At 39.7% G+C, this 23,914-nt stretch overlaps 1 protein-coding gene across 2 annotated transcripts in view; it reads left to right on the top strand.

Moving 5' to 3' along the window:
• cdh23 (cadherin-related 23) overlaps positions 1-23,914 on the top strand; it is a 158,219-nt gene that overhangs the window by 88,413 nt on the left and 45,892 nt on the right. For both annotated transcript variants that reach the window (XM_053333442.1, XM_053333440.1), the window contains 9 exons: positions 174-332; positions 13,760-13,824; positions 14,982-15,219; positions 17,169-17,274; positions 17,508-17,635; positions 21,620-21,692; positions 22,609-22,725; positions 23,101-23,213; positions 23,397-23,504. In XM_053333442.1, coding sequence (XP_053189417.1) covers positions 174-332; positions 13,760-13,824; positions 14,982-15,219; positions 17,169-17,274; positions 17,508-17,635; positions 21,620-21,692; positions 22,609-22,725; positions 23,101-23,213; positions 23,397-23,504 — 1,107 coding nt within the window. The remainder of the gene's footprint in view (positions 1-173; positions 333-13,759; positions 13,825-14,981; positions 15,220-17,168; positions 17,275-17,507; positions 17,636-21,619; positions 21,693-22,608; positions 22,726-23,100; positions 23,214-23,396; positions 23,505-23,914) is intronic.

The following is a 23,914-nucleotide window of genomic DNA, read 5'->3' on the forward strand; positions in this document are numbered from 1 at the left end:
AATTATAATGATATCTATTAGGAAGCCACCTTAAAAGAAACACTGTTAGACTTGTACTATTTCTGCTTTTACTGACTTGTAACAAATGAATAAAATATGATTAATGTTGTATAAAAATATATGGCTATATTTAAATATTTAGTGTAAATACAATCCTTGTTGTCTCTCCTCAGCTCTATGCCAACGAGTCTATGTCCGACCATGTGGGATTCGCCCGTGTCTTTATTGAGCTGATCAATGAGAATGACAACCGGCCCATCTTCAGCAAACCTCTGTACAACATCAGCCTTCCTGAGAACACACCAAGTGGTACCTCACTGATACGTATCCTGGTGAGTGTCTAAAGAAAGCACAATGCAGTGTTCACACAGCTGATAGCATACTGGCAGAGTGGATCCTTGTGATTTATTCCTGAAGAGACATTTAACAGGAATCCAAATAGATTACAATAAAACCTGACTTGTACAAGTAACTTTTATTGGGCTCGTTTTATAGGGGATGAAATCTTGGCGTGTTTGTTTGCCCCATGTGGCCCACTACTCTCTTGACACTTCACCATATGAGCTGTGATTTATGGTGACTCAAGCCTTAGGAAAAAGCGCAAATAAACACAAATGAAAAACTCAGTCACCGGTGGGGTTACTGTTATCCAATACTGTTTCTTATCTTGTGTATTTATGATAGTGAGTGACCATGATGGCAACAACTCTTAGATCCTAAAGATAAATTAGAACTCACCTTTGGCTTGGTCTTTGTGAAATGCAAAATTAAATATCAACTGCCAACATAGTAGTGAGTTCCACTAAAATAATGACCATACCATTGGGGAACAGTAGGAGAATGAAAAAGCCAGTCACAGAAAAGAATATGGAAGTTAGAAGCCTAATTAGTTGTATACAACTGTAGTGTATTTGTTTTTATGTCAAATTACACTTTTCTGACCCATCTGACTTGGAAAAAGAGTGCTCTTCTCTGTCTGTCTACAACTTTTGAAAATGAAGATTAAATTAAGCACAGCATAATGAAAAAGTGCTCAGCTCGAACTTAATTACTATTAATTAATTAATTGATTAATATTATAGACACCAATAATGACAGGACAGCATCCAGTCAAACTAATCCAATTAAGACAGGGCTTAAGAATTATTTAAATTTTTTTAATAATGTGGTATGGCTCATTCCCACCAGGTCTGTTAGCCTTTGTTGAGATGAAGTGTCCTTAAGGCCATTCCATCTCATCTTTTCAGAGTCCCACCGTGCAGCTGAGCTCACCCTCAGATACCATCCTGAGCAACCACTAGTTTAATCAGATAGGAAAAAATCTACAGCCATCTCTCCATAATTCTACATTATTATTCATTACCAGTCATTCATGTGGCAGAACATCCACAATCCACTAGATACAAGTGCAAAAAGCGCAGTGAGAAAATCAATACTGTTTATAGACTGGGTGCTCATGAAATGGAGATTGCAGGGCAGTCTAATACCCGATAAGTCTGGCTGATGTTGGCCTCGTGCCGGAGCGTACGGCCTGCTGTGGAATCTTGATTGCTGGCTGTGGAGAGTGAATGGGCTTTAAATAGAATGAGATGTGGCGACTTTCAGTGAGGACTGCACTGGCATGGATGGTAGCACTCGTACATAATATACACGGTTAGATGAGGGTTTCGATATTCTGACCTGCTGCACGCACACAAACCCTCTGTGATGCCACTGGAGACAAAAAACACACAGAGAGATAAAACAGATGTTTCCCACACTCAGGTAGCTCAGCTCTGAAGGTGAGAAATGAAAATAGACACACACACACAAACTCACATACACATACACTACTATCCCCTGAACTCCCTCAAGGTCAGCACATGGCTAAAACCAGATAAAATCACTGTAGGCCTTTCTCCAATTTTTATCCAATACAATTTCCATTTATTGTGTGTCCAGTAATGTGTTTGCACAGATTTGTTTACCAATGTGGTTCTGTCATAATTTAGTTCATTAGTAATTTAGACAGGAAGTTACAACGGTTGTAATCCAATAAATAAAGTGGACACTGTTTATTTATATGCTGCAGTCTGATCAAACAAGCGACTGCCGCTTCACTCGTGTTTGTGTGAATAATGAGGTATTTATTTTGAAATGGGTATTTCATCCATGTAGTGCATAGATTATTTTTATAAAGTCTACAGTGAAGAACAGAAAGAAATTAAATTCATCCAACTCCTTTTGTTCAAGTTAAAGTGTGGTTGGAAGTCGAGAAATCATAAAGGAGTGATGGACATCCTCTAAATGTAATAGGTCATATTTCTTTAAATGAATCACCTGCTCTGGTTATGTGTGTTAAAGCACAAAGTACAGAGATGTAAAACTATCCTTGATCACATTCAGCCCTGTGCTACACTTTTCATCCCACTCCTGTGAGTCAGCCCCAGGTAAAACAATAACTTATCCTGCCAATCATCCCACTGCTTAGGACTAATTATGTCATTCACCAGCTGCAGAAACATGTTGAATTGAAGTATTAATTGTGACAAAGTGAATGCACGAGGTCCCTAGGAACTGGGTCTGTTATTACAGGATTTGTATTACATTTGTATTTAACTCAAGTTCATGTTATTCTGTACTTTTTATTACAGCTCTCTGCTGGCACATTTTCTTTCTTTTTTGTCAGTAGGCTACAGTTCATACCTGTCTCACACAAGTTCAACAGGTCCAACTTCAGACTTTGTTCTCGTCTAAATGCAGTGAACAACCCAAGGCATTACAATAGAACTAGATTGTTAGCCTCACAGTGCTCTCTGTCAGATGGCAGTGAGGTACAACAGATGGTGGGCAAATTATGTTTTACCACCAAAAGGGAGCACAATTCTTTCATTCTTAATCTTGCAAGGTGGCCTGACCAACCCGCCAAAATATACAATGACAAACACACACTCGCACAAATTAATGCATTAAAAAAGGTGTCGGACATTTTTGTTAATATGCTTGCTTGTTTTCTTGCTGAGAATTAGATGAAAAGATTGATATTACTCTCATGTCTGTGCATCAACTATGAAGCTAAAACAGTGAGCAGGTTAGCTTATTTTAGCATAAAGGTTGGTAGCAGAGGGAAACAGCTAGCCTGTCTCACTCCAAAGCTTAAAAACATACACCTGCTGTACCTGCATTTCGACAGCTCACTAATTAACAGTTTAGTTTGGTACAGTTTAAACAAATGAGGTTCAATGTGTTAATAAATGAGCTTTAGAGGTGCTGGTAGGATCATTTTTGGTAAGCTGGTTCTCCCTGCTTTCAGTCATTATGCTAAGCTAAGCTAATTGCCTCGTTGCTCTAGCTACAGTATATTGAGCATAGAGAATGGGGTCACTTGTCTCATTCAATTCTCAGAAAAAAAACAAATGTAAGTATTCCGTAGTTGCATTACATGACATTCAGCCACTAATGTCACACTATAGCACCAGTATTTCAGACTAAAACAAATGTGCATGTCGTTTACTCAATAAAGCTGAAAAAAAGAAAGCAACCCCTGAACACATAACTCACAAAACTCAGACTGTCAAATTAGGCAGTGCTAATCCAATATAGATCAATTATATTACTGTATTGCTTATTTATCGCCTCAAATGTTTTCAGAAACATATTTTAGTGTAATGTTTGTACCCTGTAATTTGAGAAACTTTATGACACGGTTGCCATCTTGGAAATGGACACACGGGACGCCAAGGGACTCACATGCCGGCTACCAAAACAAAGAACAGAAAAGCTTGGATAACAACATGTAGACAGTTTGACTTAATTCTCTGCTCAGATTACTATTATACCTTTACATGGCAAATATTTGTTTGATGACATCTAGTGAGTCTGAATATTGTTTATTGCTGTCATGTTAGACGTAACTTTTGTAACTGTTACTAATATGCCAAAATATTGTTGCATGTACTATATCTTTTTTATGCAGTGTGTAGCCAATTACAATAGCTGACACTGTGAGAGCCGGCTGAGAGCAAAAGTTCGGGAGAGAGTCAGCAGCCAGACCTTTCTCATTTTCTGTTAATGAGTGGCTGAGAATGACACCAAAATGAGAATAGCTGATTCACCTTAATGGTCAGTCTACTTTAAGTGAGCCAGGTTTGGTTAGGCTAACTCATTGTCGCAAATTTTGGGGCTAACCCGCTTCACTTTTCCTGCAGTTGGGAAAACAACCGATTAGAATTCTCTTTGTCTTGAGAAGCTGCAGCTTTTATTAACGGACACACTGTAGTCTGTACTGTACATTTACTGCCAGGTGACAACTAACTAGCCACCTTTTCCTCTGCTGTGCTCACATTCACCATCACTTTTCTGCCGCTTGCTTAACCACACGCTCACTACACACACACATTATGCACTATCCTACTCCTTAATGAACCTCTGAGGAGAATAAGGAGAGGGAGGATGACTCAAAACAATTCCACAATAACATACAGTGTTATCGTGCTTGCACAGTGTGTGAGTGAAAATCATTAGTAGCCTATTAATATTAATGATCATGTGAAATTTTAGCAGCGGCACTCATAATTGTGCATTCTGCTGCAGAATGAATATAGAGGAAACACTGCTATCATCATGGCCCATAAGTCTGCTATGCTGAAAAGAGGGTTTTACATTACATAACAGCTAAAGGAAAAAAAGTCATTTTTAGGGAACAATGTTGATATCTTTGGAGTCTTTTTTTGAGTTGAAGCGTGTGCCTGTTAAGTTGGTAAAGAAAGGTACTGTATGTGTAGTTTACGTCGCTCTATGAAAAGACGACCCCTTGATTTGAGAATATTTTCAGTGATGAAAACTGTACCCATAGATCAAGTGATTGAACACAAATGAGTAAATTACGCTTGTAAGGCAATTTGGTCATCCATGTTTATAGCACCAATACTAGCAGAAAGGATCATCGAATTAGGATTCATCCCCTGCTATCAGAATAACTATGAGGCTGATAATACTTTCTCTCACAATGAGGTAATTACTGTCAAGAGTTTGACACAAGGTACAAGTGCTGTGTTTTTGAGCATAAAAGTGTTTTTTCCTCACTTGTGCAGTATACTGTATCAATAATGTGGTTAGAGTAGTTTGTATGTAAAGAGGGTGGAGTCTGGTTGATGTTTATATAATGCTTTATACCTATGCTAATTGAAATTATGCATGTTGTTCCCAGTTGCTCTTGAAAAGTGCTAAACAAGCAATGTGATAATGCAATTGAAAGGCTTTGTTTGGGTTAATATTCATAGCTCATCTGATCAGTGCTTATGTACAGTGTTAGTCAATGCATTACTCAATGCCCGCTCCTGCATCCCCATGGACACTTGTGCTCAACATACAAGTACACACACACACACACGCAAACACAAACACACAAATGCAGTGACTGTTTAATATTTATGGTCTGCAGCATTACTTATCATTATAAATATTTATTGTGATTTACTCTTTTGTCTGTGTCCTTTTCTCTCTCACTCTCTCTTTCTGTCTCTTTTTTTGCCCTGGAGGCTTTAGACACCAGCAGCTGCTCGTATCAATGGAATCACTCCGATTTTCCCTCCTTGGGTTTCAGAGAAAATGCCTTCTTTCACTTCTTATTTATTGTATGCCCTGAGTTATTGTTGTTTTTCCTTTTCTCTGTTTTGCCATTAGATTGCTAATGGTTTTCAGGTGTTGCATTGATTCGCCCTGTAGTTTCTTGTGTGTTTCTGCCGTGGTCTCAACTCATTCAACATCTTTCTACCCATTAGGCTCTACCTCTGAGGATATATATGTATTTGTTGAAGATATATTCCAAATTAATATGCATATAAAAGCAGACTTTACCTGCACCTGTCATTCTTAGTGCTCTAAAAACCATATCAGACAGTAGTACTAGACCAGTATCTCCCATAGCTGTGTACACAAGTCCTCATGTTAACTACACTTGTTCTACTAATACCATGTTCTCAGTGTGCTTTACAGGCTTTGTGTAGATTCTGTGTGTTTAACGGCTAAGACACAACGATAAATGCCTCTAGCAGTAGCTTAAATTACACAGTGGAGAATGTTATGCTCCCACCACTGTTTAGACAGGCCTTTATGGAGTAATAGTCACAACAGCAATTATAATTCATTATTATAATAAAATAGGTGCGGCCCAGCTTTCTCTTCTGTTAGCTCACACGCAGTCACTGTTAATTTTTGGGGCACTTATCTTGGGTGTGAATGGGTACACAGAGCAGAGAAGAGCAGGCGAGATGATGCGATTTGTGAAATGTCTAAACTTAAATCCATAGATGATGCAGTTTTTTTTTTAAATCACCACTGTTTTGCAACATTTTAAAGATTGTCCTAGATCAAGTAGATATGTTTACAGTTGTCTTCTGTCCATTGTCCATAGTCCATTGTGTTCGCGTCATGTCTTGACCTCAGCTCAACAATAACAACACTGTAGATAGCATGTACACCATTGCTTTGTGTTGTATTCAGGTTGTCTCCAGTGTAGTTTTTATTCTTTACATCCTCCCTGTTCTCTACCTCCTCCCTGTTATTGTGCTAATCTTGTTCCTTCATCATTGAGGACAAACACAGTAAGAGAGGGGGAGGACGAAGGCCTGTCGGCAAAGTGAAGCTGCCAGCCACAGAGAGCTCTGCATTAAGCCTTTTCACTGGCAGCTCAAACTGAGTCTCCAGCTTAGGCGCCCAATACAGTCCTCTCTCTTTCTGTCTCTATTTGTCTCTTTTCTTTATTCCAGAGGTAACAGCTGTTTTTTTAGCGGTTCACATGTGGTTGGAATCATTATAAAGTAGCCGTGTATGCATGCAAACAGTAGAATTTATCGCACAAGCTGTCACAGTTTCCCGTGAAGACAGCCACTTCACTTAATGGGACTTATCTTTTACAAAAGCATACATTGTTAAAAAAAAGTTGCACCTCTCTCTCTCTCTCTCTCTCTCTCTCTCTCTCTCTCTCTCTCTCTCTCTCTCTCTCTCTCTCTCTGTCTCTCTCTCTCTCTCTCTCTCTCTCTCCTCTCTCTCTCTCTCTCTCTCTCTCTCTCCCTCTCTCTCTCTCCCTCTCTCTCTCTCTCTCTATCTCTCTCTCTCTCTCTCTCTCTCTCTCTCTCTCTCTCTCTCTGTCTCTGTCTCGCTGTTATCTGGGTGGTCAGGAGATAATAGAAACAGGCTGTTCAGTTCTGTCGGCAGGAAGCAGTCGCTGTGAGCACTCCCACCTGCTCGTTAATGGTTTAGAGGAATAAAGTAGTCATAAACGTACGCTCGACATCACCATTACACTAAAGTATCCGCAATAAAAACACACACAGCTCCCATCAACCCCTCGCAGGTGCTCTAGGTCACAGCTGGGGGATGCGCTTGGTCCCCGGTGGATGATGATCCGGGGATTTTTCATCTTGTCGTTGCTGAAAAGTTTGTGGCATATCACACAGCTTTAACTATACATTTGAGTGTGCGATAAAAAAATTAAGGATGGATGCATAAAAACCTTCATTAGTTTAGTACCAGACGTATTTAATAAGTAGCAGTTCACTCTTTTCTATTGATCAGAGACAACAGCAGAAATTCAAACTTTCTTTCAGTTATACTATTGTATTGTGAGCAGACGTATAATTTTTTAATTTTTTTTATTTTTATTTTATTTTATAAAAACAAACGTTTCATCGTTTAAATCCACCTGAATAGAGTCACATTTTTTCCAAACCTATCATAAAACAATATTATAGCCTTCTGTCCATATAGTCAGTGAAGATATCCTTCTCTGAAATGACTCCAATGTTAGTCATGGGGGACAAAATCTCCAAAACAGTTTTTTGAAGTTCAACAATAGTTAACTTGAGGTCTATACCGTCTGGTTTTAACAAATAAATGAGTTATTTTTCATGGTAACAGTCTGTTCAGGGCAACATTCCCTTTGTGTTACTATCCCTCCACCTCAATTCTGAAAGACAACACCGTTTGAAGAAACACAAAGACTGTAATTTGACAGATGCCCACTTGATTTGACTGACTCTGGCTGCTGAAGCCTCATATTATCTTTGGCTAAAGTGAAGAATAAATCTTTGCACTGAACAAAAACCGTGGATATTGTCCCCCATTACATAGATTGGAATTGAGAAAGAGTCTCTTCACAGTCACCACAATAACAGACATCAGTGGCCGTATGAATATACATATTGGCATGTGAGCATTGCCTTTGCATATTTCTTAAAGATGATTATCCAGGAGACCTGATTTAAGGAAAGAGATTGATGCAAATGTTATGAACTGTGATGTACAGTGTCATAGGACATGTGCATCTCACCCTAGAAATTAGCATGTGATTCCCATAGTGCCTTGGTAGAGCTGTAGGAACTACAAAATTCAACACTGATGATCCACAGGCACGTCATTTTGCTGAGCTGATGTTCCGCTTAAACATACAGAAGTATACGGTATGGACCGTGTAATATGACCATGATGCTGCTTTGTGCATCTCACACACATAAAGTAGCATATGCAGAGGATTAACACCAAGAGGTGCTTGTTTAAATATAACTGTTCTCTCTATCCCACTTGTAAAGCATTTGTGAAGACTGTGATCTGTGATCTTGTCATGGACAGGAAAAATGTGATAAAATGAGACATAGAGCTTTTAAACAAGCCCGCATGAGAGGAGCTAACCACAGCTGAGGAACCAAAGCTGAGGAAGATAACCTGACAACCGTGTCTTCATCATTGTCTCACCCACAACAATTGTCAGAAACTGTATATCTTCACTGTGGTGGCGTGCGTGTGTGCATCTGTGGGTGTATGTTTGTTCTCGGCAGTTGTGTTTAGGTGTGCAACACTGAGACAGAGGAGGTTGTCTGTGTTTGGACTGGGGGTCATCTCTATTTTGACAGCAGGCTTTGACAGCCAGTAATTGGTTTCCTTTTCCATGCCTCTCACTGCTCCTGCAGAAAAAGCAATTTTAGGAGCCAATCAATTCAAATTCCAGCTCACTCAAGATAGAAAAGCCTGTGCAACTGTAACCTCCCTCGCTGTCCATGAGATAGCTGGGCTGATAATCTGCTCCTGTACCACCCCCCTCCAACCCAAACCCGGCTGATACACAGACAAACACAGACTCACACATAGTTTCCCCTGACTATCTGTCAAGGGAAGCTCTCATTTCTGCTTTCTCTTAAAAGCAATTGAGTGTGATAATAGGAGTTTATACTGTAAATGGTCGGGTTGCATATTTACCCCAAGACTGAATGGACCTGGAAACACTGCATCTCTGTCCATGTGTATCCTTCTCACATGCCCACAATACTTTGCATACACAACCACAGCACACAGCACACATTCCATCACACACATGTACACACACTTATTGTCACACTTGCATTAACAGGCTTGCAGACGCACAAATGAGCGCACCAGTACACAGGTAGACCCACATACATACCGAGACACACACGCACACACACATAGACTTGTGTTTGCCTGCTGGCTTAGCCTCTCTGATGGGAAGAAACACATCATTTAACCAAACTGGTCAACTGAGAACTAATTTCTCTTTTGTAGTTACTGCCTGAGGACTCTAGGGTTTGCAGAGTTTATATTGGCAATCAGTAGCACGCTGACTCTCTGTGCAGAAACTCCTTAACAATTTAGTTTGGATTTTGATCAGAACGCTGACTCTGATAGCTGAGTGTTTTGCTCTTTCGAATTGGGGAGATTTTCGCCACTGCAGTCTGAGCCCTGTATTTATCTTTAACACATGCTGCCATCATATCATCTTTGAGCATAATTGTGTAATAATAAAAAGCAGGCAATCAACCAACAGGATTTTTTTTATCATCTTACTGTAATCAATGGCAAGTATACTGAAATGTGCATTCCCCATTCTCCTACCTTTTTTTATAGCTTTTTTAGTAACTTCAGTTATTTATAATCCCTGAAAAGTAATGTCTTGTGAATCCATCAGCATCGCTATTTTGGCATGAAAATTATTTATCCCTGTGAGCGATCACTGTGCTTTAAATGCTTGCTGTAATTGTCAGTGAGGTTATTAAGCACATTAGTTAGGCACATTGCCCAGCTTTATTTCCATGTCATTTCCTTCCTCATTAAATCTCAGACTGGCTCCCTCTCTATGCTTCCCACCTCGCCAACTTTTCAAACACCTCCAACTCCCCAACCAAAAAAAAGTTGAAACTACCAAGGCAACAAGGGGCAAATGTATAATACCCTGGTGTCAAGGATTCAGGCCCATGGTGTTAAGTTACAGCAAATCCCTGCACACACCAATCTCTCTCATCCATCTGCTGCGGGCCTTCTGCGTCAAAAGTTTAAAGTCTTTGACAAGCAGTTGGCAAAGTGACTCGTCCGCACTGTCATGGTGATTGTTTGGTGGGAGAAAAGAGAACAGGTCGGTGAATGATGGGAGGGGGATAAAAGATGGCTATCGTCTTTCTCTCTCTTTATTTCCCTCTCTCCTTCTCTCTCTCCCCCCCTTCTGTCGTCATGGCGAGAGAGAGGCCCGGCTGCTGAGGCTGTATTAGCTACCCGGCTGAGCCCGGCTCTTGTCACCGCTTCGATAGCTGTCACGCTAACACCCCCACCGCTATCATTGGAGCACTTATGGGCCTGTCACTCACCTGGGAGCAAAGGAGGGACGGAGGCATCGAGGGGAAAGAGTGTGCTAAGGGAGATATGTAGAGGAGTGGAGAGACAGTGGAGAACTGAGGCGGAGCCGGGGATGCAGAGAGGAAAGCGGAGGTTAAGACAGAAGGAAAAAGGGAAAGATAAAGGAGGAGGAGGGATGGGTAAGAATGCAAAAAAGAGAGAGGGAGGGAAGCAGTTGAGTGGCATTAAATAATGAGGTCACCGAGACAGGACAGATGAAAACTTAAAGGTTAATATAAGAACCTGACTGGAGTCCCAAACACCTCACATGTATTTAGTGTCCCCGCTCTCGACGCGTTCAGCAGGATGTGCTTCAGTGCACTTGACAACAAAGCGAGGGCCATTTGGACATTAAAAAGAAGCATTGATTCACCATCCAGGACGATGTGGTGGAAGCTCTCTGTGAAATTGAGCTAAACAGCATGGTGTAATTTTTAGAAGGGGGAGAAAAAAAACACGTTGATTGCTGCAGCCGTTGTTCCATCTGTGAAAGGCATCCTAGATGGGCATTGACACACACACACAGACAATGACATACACACACACACACACACACACACCCATAAATGGCACAGATATTTTCTAACACACTAAAATGTGCACACATACATCCACATTTTCTGTCAAAAAAGAAAAGGTTCTGCATTACCTAAAACATATTTTAGCCCATTTGCTTGTGCATAGAGTGAGACACACACACAAAAACACACACACACTCACACAAAAAGTCTAAAGCAAATACAAATGCAAAACCTCCCTTTGATCAACACAACACATATGAACACACTCACTTTCACACAAATTTTTAAGTGTCAGCCACATGCGAAACAGCATGTGCCACACACACACAAACCCAGCCCAGTATAATAAGGTCGGTATCAGGGCATCACTGAATCACAGTGACCAGCATTGTGGTTGACAGAGCAGGCTGCGCACACGTTCAGCTTTGGCCCTTCAACTGACTGCAGAGCCACTGAAGTGAAACTCTATTACAACAGCCTCTCCAGCCACGATCCATCAGCACCGACACAACACACTGTGTGTACCCGTCAGTGCGCGTGTGAGCACATGGGCATGCATGTGTTTACAAAGAAAGATTGTGTTAATGTGGCGTTTCATAAAGTACAAGATTCCTGAAAGTGCTTCTCTTTATGTGGCATTTCTTTGACACCACTTTTATCTGCAAAATGTATGACAGCACTTCCTGTTGCTTTTAAGGAAGAAATGGCTCAGTATTCAAATATTCAAACGGTGCAGAAATTTGCTCAAAGAAACAAGAATATGTATCATTATCATTACTATTATTATTATTATTATCATTGTTATCATTATTATTAGTGGTATTTGGCCCATTATGGTGGTTTTTCCAGTGTTTTGGGGGTAGTCAAGCTGAGCCATGACTCCATTACACAGCAGGTCAAAGCAAAATAAGCAGTTTACCAGTTGGAGGTGTGCTGGTCGTCTGCAGCTCATCATCAAACATCATCATCACTGTAGCTGTTCCTGCTTGTTCTATTCTTCCCTGCATTATTTCTAACTGATACACCCAACAAATGGCTCCAAATATATCTATATTTTGTTGTTTTGGTTGTTTTTTACCACCACTAACAAAATTCTGCTAATTCAGTGAAAAACAAGTATATTCTTCACAATAAAACGATCCCATGAATTAGTCATTTAAAAGCTTTTAATGTGAAGCAATAAAGCAAGAAATGTTGGGTTTGCGTTGGTGGTAACTTTCCAACCAACTCTCTGATACTCTCTGATAAGTTGGCCAATCAGAACAAAGTGGGCTCATCAGGAGTGGGGCAACAAGAGCTCAAATGGATTGTAAAGAGACACAGTGTATACTGAGGGGCTACATAAAGGGCCAATATGAGATAAATATTTTTTGAACTGTGAATCATGCAAAACTTCTCTAGTGGAATCCAAAAATAAAAATTTAGAGCTGGAAATTAGCATAATTGGTCCTCTTTAAAGATAGTTTTGTAAAGTCTCCATTACTCCATATGGAAGCAGCGGGTCATGTGGGTGGGAAAATGTATTGAAATGTTTTATTCAATCAACACCTCTAGAGGGTGAAGTGTGGCTTGCATGTTTTATCATAAAGTCATGCAGTTGTAGACAGCTGTTAGAGTGAGAAAGTTTGGTAACTGAGAAAAATTCATTTACTGATTTTATGCAACCATCATGTAATTAAAAACACTGCTGGTAAGGACACACATACGCACACACCCACAAAGACACAATCACAAATGTATGCTAAGAAATTATACAAGAACGTTCATATTAACATGATATTAAAAAACATGATTTACTACCCTGCTTTGATTACATTGTACCTGGAACATTGTACCTGTGGGAACTAAGTACAACATGAATTGCATGTGAATAAGACACATAACCACAATTTGTAGACACTTAATATAAAACTTGGTTAATATAGGACTGTTGCCCAGTCTGTCCAGTCAGTCAGTCAGTCAGTCCACCACTTTGGTCAAGGCCAATGTATAGTAAGAACTTTTAGCACACTTTTGGTTCAAATTGAAATATCTGGACAACTTTGTGGTGTATTTTTGTAAAAAATGTCATTTATGTGCCAACGTTTTGTTTGTTTGTTTTTTAATATTTTGACATCTATTAAATACTGTATCATGCCTTGAAATTTGGTATAGACATTTGCTGTCTCCAGAGGGTGAATTACTAATTACTAATGTCATTCCCATTAGCCTCAGCTGCATTCTGTGTTTAGTACTTATTAGCACATGTAAGCATGCTAACACGCTAAGTGAACATGGTAAACACATACCAGAGGGCATTATCATGGTATAGCATGTTAGCAGGTTGAGCTCTCAAAGCAAGTGCTCAAGTACAGAGCCTGAAAGAGCCGCTGGCATGGCTACACTTTTACTAAACAAAAATAGAGCTGAAAATGAATTCTGAACCAAATAATTTTAAACGAAATAAGACCCAAAGTAACAGAACAAGCAATACACAACAAAATTGGAATGAGAAACAAAACTGATGGACAATATAAGACAAATCAAGTAAACATGATTTTATAACTAAACTTTTCCCCCCTGTCTTTTCTATCCAGGCTACAGACGGAGATGTGGGCACATTTGGGAGTGTTCAGTACTACTTCAGTGATGAGCCAGACCAGTAAGACACAACTACACACACACACACACACACACACAGATCTCACATATACATTATCACACAGTTCACATAAAACACACAGTCACATTAATGTTTCATTTGTTGTGAACACTTGTGAACACTTGTCCTGCGGTGTCTCCTTTGCTCGGCCTCGCCAGAGACAGCTGAGCTACAACGATTTCTGGCGCTTTTCTTTACGTCTGCTCTCTTCAGGCTACAAAAACTAAATGCCACATACACATAACCTATTCATTTACCTCCTGTGTATTGGAATAACAGAATGATGTCGTAACTTACCTCACAAAGTATGGACTTTTACTATTGATTTGTCCCTCTGTTACCATGTTAAATTATTATTTTGTATTCCAGCATATCTGCAACCATGACAGAATCTGCTTAAAATTACAGTTTTGTGACTTGAAGATTGAGATAAGGTCGTTGACATGTGGTAATGTTGCATTTCCGTTATTATTGTAACATACCATACGTATTTGACATACACATTCCCATTCATTTGAATGAGAAAGTTTTTCCAAACATTTGACTGGTACTGTATGAGCTTATCCTGTTAAAGGCACATTTTCATTTTGTGATAACAAGTTTCTATAATTAGAAACTTGTGTATTATGATGATGACAAAAAGATCTGATCAAAGCCTAAAGTGAAGACATTTAACATACATTTTAATATGTTGCTATAATGGTCTACGGCTGACTATCAGTACTCAATACCGTTAAGGTATCAACCAAAATAAATCAATACTAAGTTGTATCGAAACGTCTCCCATCAAATGAAACCTGCAATCACCCTTTTTGCACCCAGAGCTAGAAAATATGACTATTTGTATGGACTTGCTCACAGCCAATAAACACATGTGTTGTCATTGGCTCACTGCCACAGCAGCTGTGACCCACATGCTGATTTTGAGCATTTTGTATTTAATAAATATAAATAATTTGAAGACTTTAAAAAAACATTTGTGTAAAAATTAAATCATTTAGATGTGGAGAAGTGGAGGCATTTTATGCAATTTAATGCCTATAATTCAGTACTCAATCGGTACTGGTATTGTCATTTTTTTAAACGATGCCTATTATATTGAAAAAAAGATGATTCCATAGTAATCTCCCTCTAACTAATTCTGTTGTTTCTTGCAGGTTTTTATTGGATGCTGAGACAGGCTGGGTCACTCTGCGGGCCAGTCTGGATTATGAGTTGATGCGTCGCTTCACGCTGACTGTGCTGGCGAGGGATGGAGGTGGAGAGGAGACGACAGGCAGGGTTCGGATCAACGTGTTAGACGTCAACGACAACACGCCACTCTTCCAGAAGGAGGCGTACGTGGGTTCGCTGAGAGAGAACGAACAGGCTGTCCAGTCAGTAGCACGACTCAGGGTGAGGTGTTTAAAACATACTTTGCTAGTGTTGTTAAGGAAAATAAAAGGAAGGCTATAAAACACGACAACATATGACAGCGAGGGTATTATCTTGCTCCAAGACAATGTCATAAAAGTGTTCATGCTGTAGCTATAAAATACCCTGGTAACATAAATGTGTGACTTTCATTCATTTTAAATATTAATAAAGTTAATCTAAGTCAGCACCCAAAAAGTACTGTAGTGTTACTTAGCAACCACATATGTGAATATAGACTGTATTCCTAGATGCAAAAAGAAGTTATTGATTTAAAAAATGTAATTATGTCTAGAACATTTTGTGTGTCACAGTGGATTCAGGTTTGTGTTAAATTTAAAGACTGTGTGTATCTCTTGGTGCAGACAAACTCAGTGACACACATGCCCATGCAACTGAGTTAAGCACTCACGTAATGAAACCTGCAAGAATATACACTACACACAAATAAAAACTGCCCCAACTACAAAGGATGTCATCCTGGCTCAGAACACCACCAGTCATCACACTCACAAGCCTTTGTATTTGTTGCCCTCTTTCACATTCTTCCTTTTTACCTCTGTGTTGCTATAATCATGCAGTTATGTGTGTGCTCTATCCAAGACAAACAGGTCATCTCAGTGTGTTGGCCATCAGTCAGCGCCACACAAAAGGTAGAAGTACACAGGCACAATGGTAACTAATGGCTCAGCGTTTCCTTTGATTGCGCCCTGGAGAGAAACACTATTACATCCCTTGTGGCAGTGGGTATCGTGGTGGCTTGCGTTTACTTTTATGGAGTTTAGCTCATGACTGGGCTCAACGCTTGGCTCACTGTGTTTGATTAGTCTGAGCCAACCTTAAACGCTGCTGATATTAATAAGCTGCCCGAGAGGAACGGGGAACCCAGTTGCTCAATTCTGTGTGTCAGCGATTTGCCCTGGAACCTACTATACACACACAGTCACACACACACGCACAAGTCCGGAAAAAAGGACAAAGGAGGAGAGAAGGAGGAAAGAGGGAAAAGACGGAAATAGATTGAAGAAGGGGATGTGCTGAGAGACAAAGCAAAGAGAGGCTTTTCTACTGTTTGCTTCTTTCTTTTTCCAAACAAAAAGCTTTAGGAGGTTTGTTTCTCCTAAAGCAATGCCTTTGCTTTCTAACAGCTATATATCTCACACCTTTTTTCCCCCTCTTTTTTCTCTTCTCTCTCTTCTCATCCTTCCCTTCCTTTGCCACTCATCTATTTGATTTGCTGCCCCACCCCCCACATTGTTCTTACTTTTCAGAGTGGTAAACAGCTGTCCGAAATTAAACTTTTACTTTAAATTTGATATAGGAAGACAGTCTGGCAAAGAAAGGCACAGCTTAAGAAGTTGTGGGGGAAGAAAGGTATTGCTTACTCAACACTTTGGCATTAAATCAAAGAGTCGACATGGGCGTGTTATGGAGAGATACAAGTGAGTGTTTTTGACAACCTGTCCAGCCTTTAATGATGCCAGCGAGGACCCAGTAGACTCTCCTCACAGCCGGAGGAATCATGTTTAAGTTCCTGCCAACTGGAGAATAATGAGGGGATGTCATCATTGTTGTGGATTAGCCTTACAAAGTATGGTTTCATCTGTCCTCTGCCTGCTTGGCTTGTCTTGGCTCGGTTGGTGTTCATCCAGTATTGACGCCTGTGCCACTAATAGCCAGAATCAGCTTTAATCTGTCCAATAACATTCCATCAGTGACTGACAGCTTCCTGGCTGCACACATATGCACAGATTCACACACACTCATGCTGTGCAAACATACACAAGTTTTAAGCATCTGTCCTGCAACTCTGCGTGTATTCTTGTCTCACTCACTCAGAACTTCTCTCTGTGGACTTCTGACTGTCACTGAGGCATATGTTAAAAACACTCTCATTCCCAACTCTCACACCCCTGTCTGGCCACCCATAGGCAACAGATGAGGACTCTCCTCCGAATAACTTCCTGACATACACCATCACTTCAGCTTCTGCCTTCCCTGATTACTTCAGCATCATCATAGTGGAGGGATACGCAGGTACACTCACCTTGCATGAAGCCCTAATGTTAAATATGTTTGGGCATACATGTTACCAGTATTGTTGGGCAAGGATGTACTGGATGTTTAGACTCGCTAAACTCACATTTTAAGTTGTTGAAAATGAGTTTTACACCTTTTAATCCACAACTGTAGTAGATCAGTGTACTAGATGTTGCTGCAGGTTACAAATGAAGCACAAAACCTCACAATCTTCTCCTCTTGACCACCAGTGATCAGTGTGATGAGGCCTCTGGATTATGAGCAGGTTCCCAAAGGGATGATCTATTTGACGGTGATGGCTAAAGATGGAGGAAACCCAGCCCTCAACAGCACTGTCTCTGTCACAGTGGAAGTGATTGTAAGTACAACTGTGCAAAGTACACGCAAATATTTTAGTACTTTGATGAATGCTCACATTATAAACAGATCTTGAATATTGAATTTATTGAACATCTGTCTGGACTCTTGCCCCATCATGATACACATTGACTCTTAGCAGTGCACGTAACATAGTGTCCTCAAATATAGCAACTGCAGAGACAGACCAGTACCTTGCAAATGCATTAGCCTTATTTTGACATCCCTATCATCTGCAGAACTATCAAGCTATGAGCATTACCAACATATAAACATGAGCAGTCTGCATCTATAACCATATCCATTTATTGTACCGTTCAGCAATGTTAAGACAGACTAGTTTTCCCTAGTTCAAACCAATCCAGTCTTGTCATTTCTTACATTGATGTAAATGTACTAATTTATTTTATTTAATGTTCAGTGTCAGATCTGAACACTTCTAGGGTTACTACACTTCAGAGGTCAATGAGGACAGGCGTGTTTGACTAAATTCCAAATCTAGCTGATCATGTGTTCATTTTACCTAACTCCAGCTCACTCTGTTGCCTGAGGGACTTTAATTCATCACATGCCCAAAATCAGAGAAGCTCGAGTTAGTTGATTTATCATCAAAATTCAGTAGCTGGAACGGTCCTTAAGCACTGTACAGTACACAATGTAGACACATCGTAGACATTAATACAGATCTGCCGTCTTTGATATAATGATGATCATATGACCAGTATGCCTGTGGTTTTTAGGATGAAAACTTCAAGACCTAACTGCTTTTATCCTAAACACTCACCTTATAGTATTTGGTTGAACTAATTAACACCCCACAGCAAATTGATTCCTCATAATGCTTGAAATTTAAATCAAGTATTTTGGTTAACCACTCACCAATCAATATATGTGTTTGAAGTAGCCTAAACAAATCTTAGTTAATGTGGTTAAAGCAAGAATATCAGTAAAGATGATACTGGGCCGCTACTAAATAGCCACACACACACATTGGCTTCATATCATGGCACTCTGCATTCTGCAACATTCAGACAACAAAATGATTTCCTGGAGAAGAGACTTACTATTTGCTGAGTGATTGTTACTTCAGTTCATACTTCACTGTGATTGGCACTCCTGTTTCAGAGCTATGAGACCAATAATATGACTGGCTGAGAGTGTGTTTACCAATCAGCACACCCTCAGATCTGTATTCCACTTCACCCAGCACTTTTGCACTTTGCACCACTACACATTCATGAACCAAACACAGGTGTATACGCTTATAGTCTATAATATAGTGTTATATATATATATATATATATATATATATATATATGTTTATGGCTTGTTTTCCTCTTTGCTGATAATATTTTAAATTCACATTTATTTTTATCAGGCATGGAGTTTTTTTTAGGAAGTGTTCAGTGAGTCTCTGTGTACTGCTGCACACACAACCCATTACAAAATCCCCACATTCACACATCTCCAAACTTTTACAGAAACCTTTTCATTTAACTTCACCTCAGATGTGGCTCTGAGAAAAATTGTAGGCCTGAGACTTAGGAGAGGAAATTATAGAGCTGTTACATCATTTGTACTGAATGAAGACTAAGCTGTCATGTATTTTTTTAAATGTTGATCCAGTGTGTGACAGATATTGACTGGCTCATGGTGGATTGTTTCTTACGTCTCCAACTTTACTTACATATTGAATTTCAATATTTTTTCTCACCGTCTGGATTACTCAGAGTACTTTTTGATCCAGGTCTGACTACAGCTTTGTTTACCATTTTATCACAGACTCCGCAGCTATCTGCACTTCCAGTTTGGTTCCTTTTGTCACCCTTATCACTAAATGTCTTATTTTTAAGGCACCGGCCATCTACTCACACACGGTTGATCTGAGAATGTTTTAATGTAAAGAAGCAAAGATACTGCAAGTATTTTCTGTTTTCGCATTTCCTTTCAACCTGTTTAGATCCAATTGGATTATTTGTAGTGTAATGTTATAGAGTATAAGAGACTGTGTCATGATGTCATGCATTGACAGTCTCACGGTACATGGTTTCATTTATTACATATGTAATGCTTTTCCATATTTTCTCCACTATCTGAGGCACTGAAAATACCCTTTGATCCATGTCTGATTACAGATCCATATGGAGGTTGTCTGTGCTGAGCATAGCTGCTTAAACCTTCGTCAGATGTTAGTTTAAGACAGTGAGGAGATCATGTCTGCCTGTGTAATACAGCTGACATGAGATGTTTTATTTTTGGTCACAGCTTGAAGGGATACACTGTTTCCAATTCTCACTATTGTATTAAATACATGCTGAAAAGCTCACGGCTAGTTATTTGTATGCTTATGTAAAACTTTATATACAGTTAGGTAGTGTGAATAGCTTTTGATGCAGTTATCCATGTGACCATTTGAGCACTATTAGCTGTAACAGAATATATTGCTATTATGTATCACGTGGCCTTTTTCTGTTTTATAGTGAAAATCTTACTCACCGCAACTTTGAGAAGATCCTGATAATATTCATCTAAAAGCTTTTTAATATGGTATACATGCAGCTGAGTATTCTGTATAAAAGACTATGTCAGGTGTTATTTTTTAAATCCTTTTGTCGCTGTCTTGATCTTTGCCAAGATATTATAAATACAGCAGTAAAACTATAATGAACCAGAACTCATAAACAGTATCTCTACTGGCTCTTAAGCTCATTTCCCTTGATAAACATCCATTATACATGGAACTTTTTATCCATAAAAGAAGAAATGACAGAGTAGAATAAATGAATCCAGCTGGGAGATTCTTTGATATGCAAGGGCAGTAAGCATATCTATACACATCCTACATAAGGGAGAAATACTGAGTAAAACTGAGGAGATCTGTGCTGGAATGCAAAAAACCAATAGGGAGAGTCGTTTGCAATCCTGTATTCCCTCCTTATATCGCCTGCTCTCTCTCTCTCTCTCTCTCTCTCTCTCTCTCTCTCTATCTCTCTCTCTCTCTCTCTCTCTCTCTCTCTCTCTCCGCTGTCCTCCACAGTGTCGTGACTTGCACTGCAGGGGTTTATCAGTAGCTGGCAGAATCACACACACACAATGCTTTGCTCCAATGTAACACAGAGCCTGATAGATAATGGTGCCAGTTACTGTTGTTAAAGTGTTAACATTTCTCAGCAGCTCACACAGTGGGGAGCCTCTCTGTGAATAGCCACACAACTGGATCTGTTAGTGTGAAAAAAAGAGTCAATGAGTGGGAGGTTTGAGTTTGAATATAAACGTGCTCTGGGAAAGTCTGTGTGACAGAGGATGTTGTTCTATGTTGTCGTTATTCATTCACCTCAAATTACCGGTCTTGATTACCCTTTGTTTTCGGTCATGGTTTTAATAATGAAGTCAATCCAATTTTAATTGTATAGCCCAAAATCACACATTTCTCCCAGGGAGCATAATAATAGTAATAACAATAATAAGAACAATTATAATAATAATAATGATAATAATAATGGCTGAAATGGTTTTCTCACCTATCAATGCAAATGTTTTTTTTTTAAATATCCACCTCTGCTTTTCATGTTATCCCATCTTTTGTCCAGATTTTTCCTCAATCTTGCAATACTAAAACAGTAAATGGAAAGTTAGTTTATCTATATTGCATTTACTTATACATACAATGTCTAAAATAGTGCTTGATCAGTCCAAAGCAGGACCAAAGGCCGAGGCCATATAACCACAAGACATATTGGCTCCTGGAGGTGTCATTTACATATCTGTCATCTGAGAGACACTAAAGCTACAACTACAGTACACTGCTACATTTTTATTAAAAACATGTTGTACTCCTCAATGCCTTAATTCCCAAATATGTTAATCACAGTGCTAATGTGTGCTGACAGCTTCAAAGCCTTTCTTAGTTCTTCTCTTTTTAAGCACCATTTGCATTTTCTCATTGTTTCACACATTGAGCTGTTGATGTTTATACCTCCTCCAGGATGAAAATGACAACCCACCCGAGTTCAGCAAGCCATCCTACATCGTCAAAATCCCTGAGAATATTATTGCCGGTGAGTCACTTTTATACATTTTGGGTTACTGGTAAGTTGCTACAATGCATTTTGCTGGTCTGCACAGCCTATACAGCACTTAAACACTCCGTGCAGCACATGCAGTCACCTCTTGTTGGAATTGCCTTATTATTTGCATATTCAACAAATAGCTCTGCCTTCTCGGGGTTATGTTTTTTTATGTTTTATTTTTCCTTCCTCTGGCCTCTACTGTCTTATTTGTTTAGATTTTGCATAATGTTTTTAAATGCTCTGTCAAAATGCAGGATATTGACTATTCAAGGCAAAATCACTGGCTGCTATATTCATTCTCATGCATGCATTCAGAGGACTCTTTTATCCCAGACAATAGATTAGTTTCCAGTCGCTAAAGGGAAATGAGATATTTGACCGCTCCTTTCTCTACTCTGAGCTCCAGCAGACACTGGCACTTTTTGTGTCTCGGACCTGATTTGAAGGAGCGTATTGCTGAGCGGCTTGGGCCAGGGCTGAGGTTTAGGGGACTATGGCTGAAGTGCTCGGGTCTAAGCTGGGGACCTAAGGCTCGGGCTGCAAGGCAGAGCTCAGTGCTAGCCCTGCAACTCTGGCTAGCCTCTCATCTGACTGTCTGCCTGGGTATTGATCAGGCCTGTGCCAAGTATGGCCTGTGCCAAACAAGCTGATAATCCACTAATCCACAAACCCACTCACTGCCATGCCATCAGTTGAGCTGTGGATGGGGGCGGTGAAGAAATTAGCTCTCTGAATGCCATTTTAGTCTGTCTCTGCATCTCGTCTCTCTCCGTCTTTCGTCTTTACTAGATTTCACATATTTTCCTCGTGACTCTATCTCTCATTTCAGTTTTTAATTTTTTTTTTCTCCCACTCTGTGAGTTGTAACTTTCTCTCTTTCTCTCTCCCTCCCACTTCTCCACAGGGGCAACTGTGCTGGTTGTGAATGCTACTGATTTGGACGCCTCACGGGAGTTTGGCCAGGCCTCACTCATCTACTCCCTGGAGGGTTCCTCTCAGTTCCGTCTCAACTCACGATCAGGTATGTGTGTATGTGTGTATGTCTATGTGTGTGTGTTTTTTAAAAGTATACTTGAAAATGTCACAGAAATTTGAGATGATTGCATTTATTTAGATCTGTAATTCATTTTTCTATCTTCTTTCTTTAGCCTTTCAGTGCTTTGCTTGTGCATACATTGTGTCTTGGCTTTGCCTTATCTACAGTATATTGTGATTCTGACCACTCAGTCTGGTAACTTGAAAGAGCTGATTGCAAATCTTTTTTTTACATCTGGACTTTTCACTCCATGGATCCTGGCATGAAAAGTTGCTTTGAAATGGCTCTTCTCGGATCATGTGAACATCCTGGATGTTACATTTTTAAAATGTTTTTGATCTGATTTCATGTGTGGTTCAGGTGAGATCACCACCACAGCCTTGCTGGACCGAGAGCTGAAATCAGAGTACATACTGATAGTCAGAGCAGTGGATGGAGGGGTGGGCCCACAGCAGAAAACTGGCATTGCCACGGTAACCACTTTGAAGCTTCATTCATCTAATCCCACCTTCAGCTTCACAGAAAAAAATGTTTAACTACTGTTTAATAAATAAGAATTTTAGATTTAAAAATACATATTAGACATGTCTGTTTTTATATAATTGACATACTAAGTTGCTCATTTACCAGTCACCTCAATTTCCCATTTTGTTTAGGTGAACATCACCATCCTGGACATCAATGACAATGCCCCCATGTGGCGAGACGAGCCATATCATACCAATGTGGTGGAGATGAGCCCAATAAACACTGACGTTATCTCTGTGAGTGCACCTAGCTCACTTGGTAAACTTTGCCTGTTTAGTTACTGGTGGCTAACTAAAACAACAAAAGTGAACACACTTGAATAATCACTCTTAGCATTTGTTTCATTTTGAGCAGGATGAGTAGTGTCTGTTGCATTGTAATTAACTGGAACGTTGGCCTCTACTTTTATATGCAGATTTAATGTAGAAAGAATATATGTGTCCTTGAGTGGTGTTTTTTCTGTGATTTAATTTGACGGCTCTGCCAGATTGAATCAGGCAAAGGCTGTGTTTCAATGAAAACACGGAGTGATCAGAGTGTGTAAAACAACAATCTATCATATCATGTATCAGTGATCATGTAGGTTAAGAGCAAAAATGACAGTAGAGATGACATCAATAGCAGAAAACTATGTAAAACAACACTG

Source organism: Scomber japonicus, chromosome 14 (genome assembly GCF_027409825.1).
Source record: "Scomber japonicus isolate fScoJap1 chromosome 14, fScoJap1.pri, whole genome shotgun sequence".
Classification (NCBI taxonomy): Eukaryota; Metazoa; Chordata; class Actinopteri; order Scombriformes; family Scombridae; genus Scomber; species Scomber japonicus.